The following is a 12,954-nucleotide window of genomic DNA, read 5'->3' on the forward strand; positions in this document are numbered from 1 at the left end:
TGCGCAGTGTTAGGAGTACCAGGTTTGGATCTTCTCCTGTTTCTATGCACTTGGTGAGGGTTTTCTTCTGTCTGCACTTGTCTTTCAATGAATCCATGCCCTTTGGAGATGATGTGGTTATCTTGAATCCAATAATACTCTTGTGTGTCAAGCACATTTGAACTCCTCTTAGGTGAATTGTGATCCATTATCACAGACTTCTTTGTCAGGAATTTCTTGCTCAGCAAAGATTCCTTTGAAAGCTAGCGTTACTGTGGAAGCTTTCAGGCTCTTGAGATTCTTCAGGATTTGGAATTTTGAATAATAGTCTACCACCAACAGGAACCATTTTTGGTTAAGGTGGAACAGGTCTGCTCCTACATGTAGCTTCTTCCGCGGTCGGCTGGGTGTTGTAGTTGGAGTCATTTCTTCTTTTTGTTGTGAGTTTTGATACTTCTGGCATGTTCGGCATGATCCTTTAGATCTCCTTATACATGTATACAAGCCAACCCAATACACGGCTGTTTTAGCGCGTAGCTTGGACTTTTCCATCCCCAGGTGACCTTCGTGAGTGGATCTTTTGGAGGGTCTCTGATTTGGGAATGACTATTCTGGACCCTGCAAGCAGTACACCATCTCCAATCAAGATGTCATCACGAATGGTCCAGTATCCTTGTACATGTATTTTATGCAGTATCTCATTCCTCTTCTGTGGCCTGGACCCTTGTGTCACTGTTTCTTGTCTGATCCAGTTTTGTAGTTGTCACTCTCACAATGTGATGGATTTGTACCTTCATATCTTCCATCTCTTTCTTGTCATGAGGTGATAGTCTGGAGAGTGCGTCAGCCAACAGCATATCATTTGCCTGGCTTGTAGTTGATTGTGTAGTGTCATAGTGTTGCAGTCTCTAAGTAACAGCCTCTGCAACCTAACTCTGGAGCTTTGGTCAGGTTTGTCTTGTCAATCTGTTCTAGTGGTCGATGACCTGACTCGATTTCGAAGCTCAGACCTACCATACAGATATGTATGGAATTTCTCGCAACCGTAGACAACAGCTAACAGTTCTCGTTCGATGTTCGCATACCTCGTTTCTGCTGGCATAAACGCTTTTGAGGCAAATGCGATTGGTTTGTCATCTTGAATGAGTTCTGCTCCCACTCCCTTCATAGAAGCATCTACTTGGAGTGTCACAGGCTTGCTCCTGTCATAGTACTGCAGTGTTGTCTCCTTGGTTATCAGGCTTTTTTGGCTTTTGAATGTGACTCGCTCCATTTGTACTCAATGTCTTCCTTGAGCAATTCTCGCATGTTCGCTGTGAGATTTGGGATGAATGCAGTCATGTACTGGATCAGGCCTAGGAAACTTCTTAATTCCTTTGCATCTTTAGGCTCTTTCATCTTGTTGATGGCTTCAACCTTTGTTGGATCTGGTTTTAGTCCATCTTTGGAGTATATCATCCCGGAGAACTTGCATTCTTGTTTCTTCACGATTAGTGATGCATACCTAAACCCAATTTTAGGTTCAGGTCCGGATTCAAGTCCAGAGATTTAGGTTCAGTTCCGGACTCGTAAGTCCGGACCTAAACCCATGGCATATACAAAATTGCATGTTGGCAACCTTGCAATGTTGTCTGGGTGAAACTTTGGCCACATAACATGGAGGCCGATACTTGATGATGCCCGATAGCAATGTTTTCTTCATTTTGCAGCAAAGATTTTACAATCTACAGAAGGTTTTAGGTGGTTTGGAAAGAAAAGGGGTATGTGAAATGGTCTTTTATGGCAATAAGTCCGGACTCGGTTCTTGACTTTTAGGTTTTTTTGGACTTGAACCTAAACATTCTTACAAGTCCGGATCCAAGTCCAGTGAACCGGTATGCATCACTATTCACGATGCATTTTTCTGCGTTCAGCTTCATTCCAGCTGCTCTTGTTCTCTCCATAGCTTTGTGGACTTTATCATCTTCCTCATAGACTTGTATGTCGTCAGCTATTTTGATGGCACCATGGCAGTTTTTGTAGGCGTAGTCTATCTCACTATGGAAGACGTCTTGGCTGACCTTTAACCCGAATGGAAAGCGGTTGAACTTGTACCTGCCAAACGGCGTATTGAATGTTGTCAGCAGGGATGATTCTTGTCAATCTTGATGTTCCAGTATCCATTACTAGCATCCAGTTTACTGAAAACTTTTGCCCCACGACAGATGTGGTGTGATATTCTCTTCCTAATGTCAGTGTTGGGTAATGGTCCCGCTTTAAGGCATTATTCAGATCTTTTAGATCAAGGCATATTCTCAATTTGCCATTGGGTTTTTCCTTGATGACAGTGAAGTGGGCTGCGTTACTTCGCTTATGATGCCTTCTTCCACCATCTCTTGTAGTTGTGCCTTTAGTCTCCTAAGCTCAAGTGGCACTCGCCTTGGTGTACTACTGGCTTCATGTTGGGGTCAATGGTTATATGGTATTCTCTCTTGAAACAACCAACGTTGTCGTCGAAACACTCAGGATACATTTCCATCAGCTCTTTTTTGCTGTTATAATGTACTTGAGGGTCTGTCTTTCAGTGGCATGTTTTGGTCAATCCTGTGACTCTGTGCCTTCACCTTATGGCTTTGTGATACATAGAGAGAACATGTAACATCTCTTCCTTTGTGCTTTCCTTGGATAAGTGCTTTTCCCAGATGTGGGATTCTGGCACCTTCATATGCTGTTATTTAATATTGTGTCGCTGGGTGTCAGGATTCCTTCCTTGACTCTGCCATTCTTCTTATTATGCTCTGGGAACATCTTGGCATAATGCTGGAGAGGCATCACATTGCTCTGTGCTCCAGTGTCTATTTTAGCCTTAGGTTAATGTTCATTCTCTTTCTGCCTGATATATTGCTTTTCTGGAAGCTTGTGTATGCTTCATCTTGGTTTGCTGGATTTGTGTTATCCATTCCATTTTGTTATTCATTCCAGTGCCAATTGCCAGGGATTCCTCCTCTGAGCTAAGTTGTTCCTCCCTCTGGAGGTGTACATGCTTTGGTCTGGGTTTGCCATATCTTCTGGGCTGTTGTGGCTTACTTTGAGTTAAGGCTTAGGTCTGCCTTTTGTTTTGCACATTTTTTCCCAGTGGTTAGGCTTAATTTTAATTGCCACATGCATTACAATTTGGACCATATGCTGGGCATTTCATCCTGTCGTTGAATTCGTGCTCAGTGCCACAGTACGTACTAGCAGATTCTTGCATTGTTGTTTGTACGTGGTCTTGTCTTGTAAGGCGCTTTCTACCCTGTTACTAGACGTGCCTGTCTGCATGGATAGAGAGGACATTCTTACTGCTTCTGAATCGCTTCAAAGGCTCTAGCTGTGTCCGTAGCTTCTCGGAGCATCAGCTCAGCTTTTCCGTATATAGATTAGGCCTTTATAGTGGGGCATTTCTTTCAAGGTCCCGATGGTCTCTGCAAAAGACAAATATTAATACGAGGATCATACACTCTAAATTGACTTTCTACATGTACATGTAAGTTAAAAGAGGTGTGACTTTTGGTCAGACAGAATGACAGAATGGTAATTTGTGGTCATTCGCTAAAAAGACGCTCCCATGCATTTAAAGTCGATCACAGGTAAAAACTAAAAGATACTGTAGATAGACAGTGAAGTTAAGTTGACATGTACAAGCGTTCAAGTTAGGGAAGTTTTCAGTGTTAGTTTGAAAATTTGGACAGGTTTTGAAATAGCTGATAACGTGAGTCTAAACGAACTTTGAAATTCGAGCAAATAATGGGTGTAGTTGTGTTTTGCTTTCTTTTTAAGTCCATTTTCCCACCAAAAAACCCAACTAATGAGCACCCTCACCTGGTTAATTAATTGGATTAAAGTTTTCCCGCCAAAAAACTTAGTATATGGAGCGCTCTAACCTTGAACTTGTGCCCCCCTCCCCACTTCTTCCACAACACACAGTACATTAGTTACACTGTTCCAACACTTAAGACTTCTTTGAACATGTAACTTCTTTGAACACGTAGTCACCACACTTAGTTGATCGAGCAGTTATTCTGCCACAACAACTTTAGAATAATCTCTCGCTCTCCTGGTTGGTCAATGCACTAAGTGTACTCCCCGTGGGATGTCTTTCCGGAGACATTGATGCTTCGAAACATCAGTATACCAGTGCAATTGCCTGACCAGGAGAGCGAGAGATTATTCTAAAGTTGTTGTGGCAGAAAAACTGCTCGATCAACTAAGTGTGGTAACTACGTGTTCGAAGAAGTTACATGTTCAAAGAAGTCTTAAGTGTTGGAACAGTGTAACTAATGTACTGTGTGTTGTGGAAGAAGTGGGAGGGGGGGCACAAGTTCAAGGTTAGAGCGCTCCATATACTAAGTTTTTTGGCGGGAAAACTTTAATCCAATTAATTAACCAGGTGAGGGTACCAATTAGTTGGGGTTTTTTTTGGCGGGAAATTGATCAACAGATTTTTGGGCAGAATAATCAACCACAGGTTTAAGTGACAATTTTGGGGCAATTTGGCATTTTCAACTACAAGATACAAAGAATTCTTCAGTGACGCCTAACATGGGATTAAACTTGCCGGTTAAACTTAAAAAGTTAAAGGGGTCTTCACGTAAAAAAGGCATACAGACTGAACTGGGCAAAAGAGAAATGCGAGACTCAGTGTAAGTGTGTGCACCTGAAGGCATGTGGAGTGTTGTCTCGTGTTAATAAAGAAACCATACTCACACCTCCCCATCTTCTTTCACACAGCTCTGCCCATAAAAGTTTGGTCCTTCCGCTCAGACCAGGCTTCGGGTCCACATCTTGAAGACAGGAGAAACAAAAGTCAGAGCATAGAAGACAGCAATCGGCCTTGCAGGAAATAACGTGTCACACATCATACAAGTTTATATAAACCAGGCCACATTCAACTTAAAAGTCAACCATCAAAACCAATTTTACTATAGAGAAACTTAATTGTCTAAGGAAAACATGTTGCCAAACACACACTATCTAGTACCTTAATAAGGCATTAAGGCCATGTTGATTTGACTATATGGAAGACGTCCATTTCAAAAAAAAAAGTTTTCAACCACACTGTAAATCGTACAAAATGAGGGAATACATGTTGTATGTTGCAAAAAAAAATATTGGCAAACAATTATTATACTAATGTCACAGAATGCCAAAATCAATTCAGGAAAAAAACAAAATATGAGGAAATGAAAAAAAAAGTCTTATCAATATTATTCACCATACCATATACTCTTCGTAGTATTTGTTCAACCTTTATGACCACGTAGCTTTCATAAATGTGGAAACCTTTTTTTGGCCAAACTTTTTTTTCATTCACACGCTTGCATTAGTTTTATGGTTCCCAGAGGATGTCATCGATATACTAGTAGTCAAATCAACATGGCCTAACTAATCAAAAATATGTACATCAGGCAATTTTCCAAGATTCTAAAATCTCCAATCTAGCAGTGGTTTGTTTGCTAGCAGTGTCTTAAGTTAACCAACATCTAAATGCATGTTCAGCTCAAAAAAGCACCATGTACCCGGTATCTTTGTTAAGCATAATGGACAAAATTGAAACAATAAAAAACACTGCAAACTTAAGGAATGAGGAATATACCCACTGTCTACAGACAAAAATTACATTAAACACAACCGTTTTTGTAAAAACATTCTCGGTACTCATAGGGTAGTAAAATACTGGTTACGGCTAAGACAACTAAGATTTCTCCACACATCCTCTACAAGTGGATGCTCTATTTTCCCCAACAGCATGATATGGTAAACGGCAACAAGAAAAACTGGTTATGCCACATGAAAGAGATACTTGATAATAGCGGTAACCCGTATATTTGGCAAAATAGCAATCTACATTTAAACAATTATAGATTTGTTCGTGTATCACTGAGGAAAAGGCTAACAGACATATATACTCAAACCTTCCTCCACAATTTGTCTGTCAATAGCAGAAAATTAAGATTGTATAGAAAACTTAAATCTGATTACAGTATGGAAACCTATCTGCATCACCCTGATGTTGAGCTTTAAGATCATGAGACTAAGTGCTCAAACATTAGAGATAGAGAAAGGGTGATACAAGAAACTGCCTCTAAGTGAAAGATTCTGCAAATACTTTACAGAGGGAGCAGTGGAAGATGAAATGCATTTTATCTGTCAGTGTCCTCATTATGATTTTGAAAGAAAAAGTTACTCAAAGAATTCTCCAATTGCAATATCTCCCCAAGTTTTTTACATCTCAACAATCAACAAAAGACTATATTACTGCTTAAGTCTCCCAACCGACTTATTTTTCAAAGAGTCGGACAATTCATCTCCCACTGCCTCCTGAGAAGAAGTCAAACCTAACAACTTGGCTAGAATAGTATATTAGTAATAGAGAGGAATAGCAGTTACCATGTTCCCTATTTATGTGAAGCATGTCCACTCTTTTCGGCTTCGTTATTTATTGACAATACTAAGTTATCAAATTAAATTAATGAATGTACGGTGTACTATATGATATGATGTATGAATATGTACCGATTATTTGAAAAGCTAAGGAATAATAAATTGTATTGAACATCTTTTTGTGATACGTTTCATACTCTTATCGAACATACTGCAATAAAACCCACCTCAGACTCAGTAATATTTGAAACCCTAAGTTGCGATCGTGTACGAAAATAAAGTATGTCCGATTGTCCGTACATTCAACGTCTCTCGGAGTACACTGACAATCAGATTTCAAGTCAAAAGGGACCGCGCCCTTTTGTCAATGAAGTATAAAATCCAGTAAAATACAAAGGCAATGATACACCTGTCCTAACAAAATCGAATATTATTAAACTTTTTTAAAATTAAAACAGCAAAAACATAATTACAAACAAGATGGCGTTGAGCTCAAGTTCCATGGAACTAGTATATCAATGGCGCCATCGACACAAAATGATTAAACAGAGATATGATACTAGTAATTACAAGGACAAGTAAATAAAATACAAAGTGAAAACAAACTAATTGGGGTTTAGTAAATTGAATTCAACGAGCGCAAGTCCCAACCCCTATCCCCTAGAATTACTGATAGGACACGAGTAGAATAATTGAAGTTGAAAAAATTAATCAGATACAAAAGGACCACTTTTGATGCTGAAATACTAAGTAAAGCTCATAATTTTACAATTAGTCTCAAAACTGCATGAGGGTGATCCGTAAAGTAAAAGATGTTCCAAAGAATTATTAGATAGGGAAGTTACGTCCAAAATGTGTCCCACCACCCTTGAAAATTGACAGTTGCCCGAGGAGAAGAATACGCTAAGTGTAAGTTGGGCAGTGAAGTATAGTGAGAAACGGATTCGCATTAATTTTTGGGACCCGCAGCTACACGCTGAGCTATCAACTAAATCTACGACTGATTTCAAGCCGAATGTGCCAAATAAAACCGTGCTATTAAAGAGGACAGAGGCATATCGGGGGCCATAAGCAAAATTTCAGTTGTGGACAGGTTTACTTTTGGATGCTCGGGAGTGCATAATGTAACATTATCACTCAGATAATTTTAGCCTCGGGAAGTCTTGTTTAATTAAAGCGACGTTTTTGGCGGGAACGTTGAGTGGGTTTAATTATGCACACGTGCGGTACATTCCAAAAGGTGTTCACTGACCAAACTGGAAATTTCCAACAAAACAAAACGTTTTTTTAATAGCAGCGAAATTTGCTCCTAGCTGTTTTCAATGCCACTCAATACGGAAGAAATATATTCAGTGTTCCCCAAAACCAAACAACCTTCGTATCAAAAATACCCGAGTACAAAAATAATATGACCTAACACAACACGTGTACAAGAATAGCGTTCCACAAAACGCAAATTTCTACGGAATAAAAAGGTTAACATAACAAATTATAACGTGGTCTGTTGCTACAGGTTTGTTGGAAGTACAAACATGTACATTCAAGGAGATAGTTTGTTGTCTCACCTCGCAAGAACGCCAGTCTTCCCAGCACCACGCCGTCTTTCCCGCCATGGCAGTCGCCATAATTTTTCGTTTCTTCTCCAAATTTCGCCCTGTCAGGAAACACGAATTTTCTCCTTCAAACATCCAAAGAACGGCATAAATCCGACCTGGCAACGTTCAGACGATATGCTGTACACTTCAGACGGATAATTTGCGGGCAAAAAGTCGAAAATTTACCCCAAAAGTTGGAGAGAACTCACCCAAGACAAACCGCACAACAACGCAACGTCCGTCACACAGCTGAGTTGCACTGTTGCACCATGGTCGAACGGACCGTACCACGTGACATTACATAGGGGTGCGAACGTGATTAATCATTATTGCTCTTGATAATTAACCATTAACATTCAGCCACCAATCAAAAGTAATTATTCTCACCGCACAATTTTCCTTGCCAAAACCCAACGATCAGGATACCTTCTGCCACAGCAGGTGTTTATATTAACCCAAAATTTTGGACCCCCCCGACCATTTAATAATAAGTGCGGACCTCTCCTTGGTGCTGAACTCACCATCAGTTCCATGTAGTTCCATGTATTGTAGTACTGCACTAGACGTTTTGTTTGACACAACAGAACACCCATGGAAAAGCGAGGGATTGATTTAAAAACTCTCAGTGTACATTCTGACATGAATTCCTGCAATGCTATCATATGTTGTTTTATTATTATTTATTATTTTAAAAGATACGCAAACTGTAGAAATGACTGCAGGTTGAAGGAATGAATTTATTTTTATTCTTCATCATAAAGAAAAGACAACATCCGCCTTTGGCATATTTGAAGGTTCATATTCCTAGCAACTAAACATCCCTCCATGAAGACATGTATCTCATAACATCTCTTACCCTACTGTCATATCAACATAACACAAGAAATACTGGTCTAACTTACAACTTATTTAATCCAAGAGAACTTTTCCTAAGTTTTAAATAAGGCATCCAACAAACAAAAAACTTGCATGCTATTAGTCAGTATCCATTCACACTGACTAAAATAAGTACCAATAAACTAAGCTAGTTCCAATCTGCTATTCTTGACACTGACACTTGTGACAAGAGTTTATCTAGTTACTTGGTCCAACAGGGAATAAGAATGACTTGAAAGAGAAGTAACATTTGCGTTTCTCAGGAATATCATCCATATTTCATACAATAATATTCTAGTCTTCATGCTGATTTTGTTTTGAACATGTTGGTATCACAGACAAACTACATGTACATGTAAGAACACAGCAATCATACACACCCCTATAGTAACAACGTTAATGTTCATTTCATATGCCTGAGTACCATCCATACCAAGGTATGACCAGATGACATCTCACTAATACAATTCTGGTACAATTGCTCTTATGTAATTATAGCTAACTCTTCCACTTCCAACTAGAACAATAATAAGACAGGATTGTTACAACTTTCCTCCCCCACCAAAAGCTGCAGCTCGCTATGGAATATGATAAAGTACCTGAATGAAACTAGAAGAAGTAAAACTGTCACCTACATATAGAATACAACAAGGGGTATTCTGTATCGCTCGAGGTACCAGCCCGACTGCGGGTCGGATCGCCCAACGGCCGGAGGGAGATCTAATCCACAGGAGGGCTGGGACCGAGGGTGATGCGGAATACACTGTGTTGTATTTTATTTATGTCATACCTACCCAAGAAAATACTCTTTAACACCACATGGGTTAACACATCAAGTTAATAGGATGTACTCAGTTCTATTTATAACGTTCCTGATTAACATGTAACATGTAGTAGCAGCAAATGTTGAAGATTGACCAGCAATCCCCCCCACCCCACCCACACAGCTATAATTATGGCATGAAGAGTCTCACAAGTTCTTTCTACACAAAATCACCTTGACATAGACATATCCATGTACATTGAAATGCATATCAAGTAGCTTCTGACATTGAAATCACTGGTGATATGCTAAACGCTCTTCTACATGTATGGCTAGTAGACTGACAAAATCATGATTGTGAATCGCCCCAGATTTCACGCAGTTTGGTGGAAAAATGAGACCATTTGCCACCTCTAAAATACACACAACTAGTGTTACTGAAGTACAATGTATTTAATACATAAGACAATAGTATGTATATTGCATTCTCCATGTAGTTTCCTCACAGACAGCAATCAGTTATGTTTGAAAATCAGTTTAAATCACCAATGCACTGGTGCATTTGTTTGTATGCTTAAATATAGAATGAACCGTCAGAAAATTGTATGCTTATATTATCATTAAAAGATATCAGGAGTAAAAATGGACAATTCTTAAATGTTAACACACATTTTATTTATGACAATGTTTTTCTGTTATCTTGCGGTTGAGTTTTGCTTTGAATATTGACATACAAATTCAGAAATCAGAGTAAGACCTCAAATAACAGCAATAAACTTTTTACTATATGAGAATATTGGTCTCTGTCACAACTGTACAAATGTCATGTATATTATAGTTTTCACATATCATATTGTACGATTTCACATGAGAATCATTTTTTTCCAATCTGCATAACATAGCCCCTTTTTTGAACATCCAAAATAACCAATGTATCATACTACTAGGCAGGAAATAAGACTGAACAAACGAAGCCTAAGGGTTGATCCTAAATGTCTGAAATACTACCTCCTCCTGACACAGTACAGTGAAGAAAAACTCACACTTTTTTCATGTTTACATACATGTATATATATGTATATCATAACTACATGTGCACATGTTTGCCAGATCAGTATAATTTCTTCTGTACAATTCATCCACAAGTTCTGATCAGTTCTTGTCTCCATGCAACATTTCTTTGTAACACCACTTTGCTCAGGCATAAAGTCTTAATGTTTAAGATTTCTTGAATGACATACTAGTACATGACATTATACTGAGTCATAATCCGTACATGAAGGGGGAAATGCTCATCCCTTTCAGAGGCGTAAAATCTGCAATTGCACTATAACTGTCATCTTTTACATATAAGTACAGTAGTTTAACATGCTCTTGTTTGGAGAAACGTTGAAATTTGTCTTTCTGCACTGTTCAACGACATCACACGTTGTGTTAACCTTCTCTCTGCTGCCTAACCCCATAACTAATACAAACTTGATGCCAAAAGACTTCCTCAGCAACTAGAAGGTTAATTTCACAGATGCATGTATTGTTCCTGTTGTTTGGTCCTTGGTAAGGTCATCGGTCATCACACACCCCGGGTTTGTTGGGCTGGTAGACAGTGACTGCTGCTATGTGGTTATTGGACATCACCTAGGAAACAGTCACCATGGATACAGTCAATCAACCAATGAGAGCACAGGATTATGTAGGAACCCCCTCACAGCTTCACATGCTAATGCCTACTGTACTTCTGAATACATGTAATTCCCAATTCATATGCCTCAGTAACAATTTTCTACATTAAAGCAAACAATTTATGCGTACAGCCTTTTCTCAGTTATGAAACTGGAACTTGTAACAATTTCCCCTCACCTCAAAGATCATATGCTGGCAACCGTAGCAGAAGGTGGAACCGAAAGGGTTGGTGGTGTTGGTTGTAGACGCCCGGTTCAGAACGACTGGTTTCTCCACCGGCTTGTACAGAAAGTCCTGCACACTGTCCCACTGTAAATAACATTTTCGTGTTAAACATGTTACCAAAAACATCTTCACATGACAGGAAGAAAATACCAGTCAGTTTTACCATATATTTGTGATCCTACTGGGATGGAATTCAAAAATGATTTGGGCTAGGGATTTCAATAGTACTAGTAGCCTGGAATATTGTCATGTTAGTTTTGGTCCCCTCCCAAGTGTTGTGGCAATTTCACTATTTCAGTCATTATGGCTTTACTAAGAAAGGTACACTGCACCTTTGTTGTTAACCGCTAGGGGGAGCTACTGCTCCATGTTAGATCATCACCATGCTTTGTGTTAGAAGTTGTAACAAGGGAAGCTGCAGCTTGGGCTTGTCTGCTAGAGGGCACTGTTGTATTACAAATGTACCACTTTTATTTGCTTGATGATTTATGAAATTACTGGGTTTCTCTATAACATATGCTACTTTTCCAAATTTCTCTCCAAACATTTTTCAAATATATTCCTTACTGTTACATGGAGCCACACAGTGCATTTATACATGCAAAGTATTCCAGTGCTGTAGTAATACGTGTAGTGGAAAATCATGAAAGATGGCTAAATGTATACAATGCCAAAGTTGAAACGATGGCCATCACAAATTCCACACGTGTTCAGAGACCATACAGACACTGGGGATGAATAAATCACAGCTGAAGCTCAGTGTTGGAAGCCTACATCAATGTGATCACCAGGGACTTAACAAATAATTACAAGTTTACGACACAGTAAAGGAAGGGGACACGGCCACTTAAAGATCAAACGCTCAGTGTCCAGTATCCACATTGAGTAACTGGACACGTGTCTCTGCACTTGACCATAGTAGTCATGGACCTTACTGGAGAAATCAACTAAGACTTGACCAATTTGTTACCTGGTCTAATTGACAAATGTGAACTTTGTTGAATCATCTTCTGACATTACAGCTTTCTGCCACAAACCGAAGACAGGAAAACAAGACTTTTGAAAAAAGTTTATCTCGGCCGCTGGCCATGTAGTTTTGTGTTCTTGAAGGATGTCCACATAGATTTGTGTAACTGCTAGAGAGGAAAGAATGTATTACCTAGTACGTTCATACCTGTAACACCAAACAGGGTAATAAGTTGGCTTCCATTATCATTTGCTTCAATGGAATTAGTGAAAAATATTAATCTTGAAGCAGATGTTGGGAGGGAAAATGTTTAGGTAGAGATACAGATTTTCATTTGTGATTGAAGATTTGAGAGACAGGAAAGAGTTTAGGATATGTATGTGGAGCTAATTTCTCTGTTAGAGTAGGTTACACAGCTCTATGTATGGGGAAGACATTTTTTTGAATCAGTAGTGTCATGTTGTATA

At 39.2% G+C, this 12,954-nt stretch overlaps 1 protein-coding gene across 1 annotated transcript in view; it reads right to left on the reverse strand.

Moving 5' to 3' along the window:
- Window positions 1-10,502: 10,502 nt before the first annotated feature.
- LOC109473908 (UPF0183 protein C16orf70 homolog) overlaps window positions 10,503-12,954 on the reverse strand; it is a 46,123-nt gene continuing 43,671 nt past the window's right edge. The window contains exons 15-16 of the mRNA XM_019774059.1: window positions 11,473-11,604; window positions 10,503-11,250 (exon numbers count right to left, since the gene is read on the reverse strand). Coding sequence (XP_019629618.1) covers window positions 11,176-11,250; window positions 11,473-11,604 — 207 coding nt within the window. The 3' untranslated portion in view covers window positions 10,503-11,175. The remainder of the gene's footprint in view (window positions 11,251-11,472; window positions 11,605-12,954) is intronic.

This window comes from Branchiostoma belcheri, unplaced genomic scaffold, assembly GCF_001625305.1.
Source record: "Branchiostoma belcheri isolate BF01 breed outbred unplaced genomic scaffold, Haploidv18h27 scaffold3, whole genome shotgun sequence".
Classification (NCBI taxonomy): domain Eukaryota; kingdom Metazoa; phylum Chordata; class Leptocardii; order Amphioxiformes; family Branchiostomatidae; genus Branchiostoma; species Branchiostoma belcheri.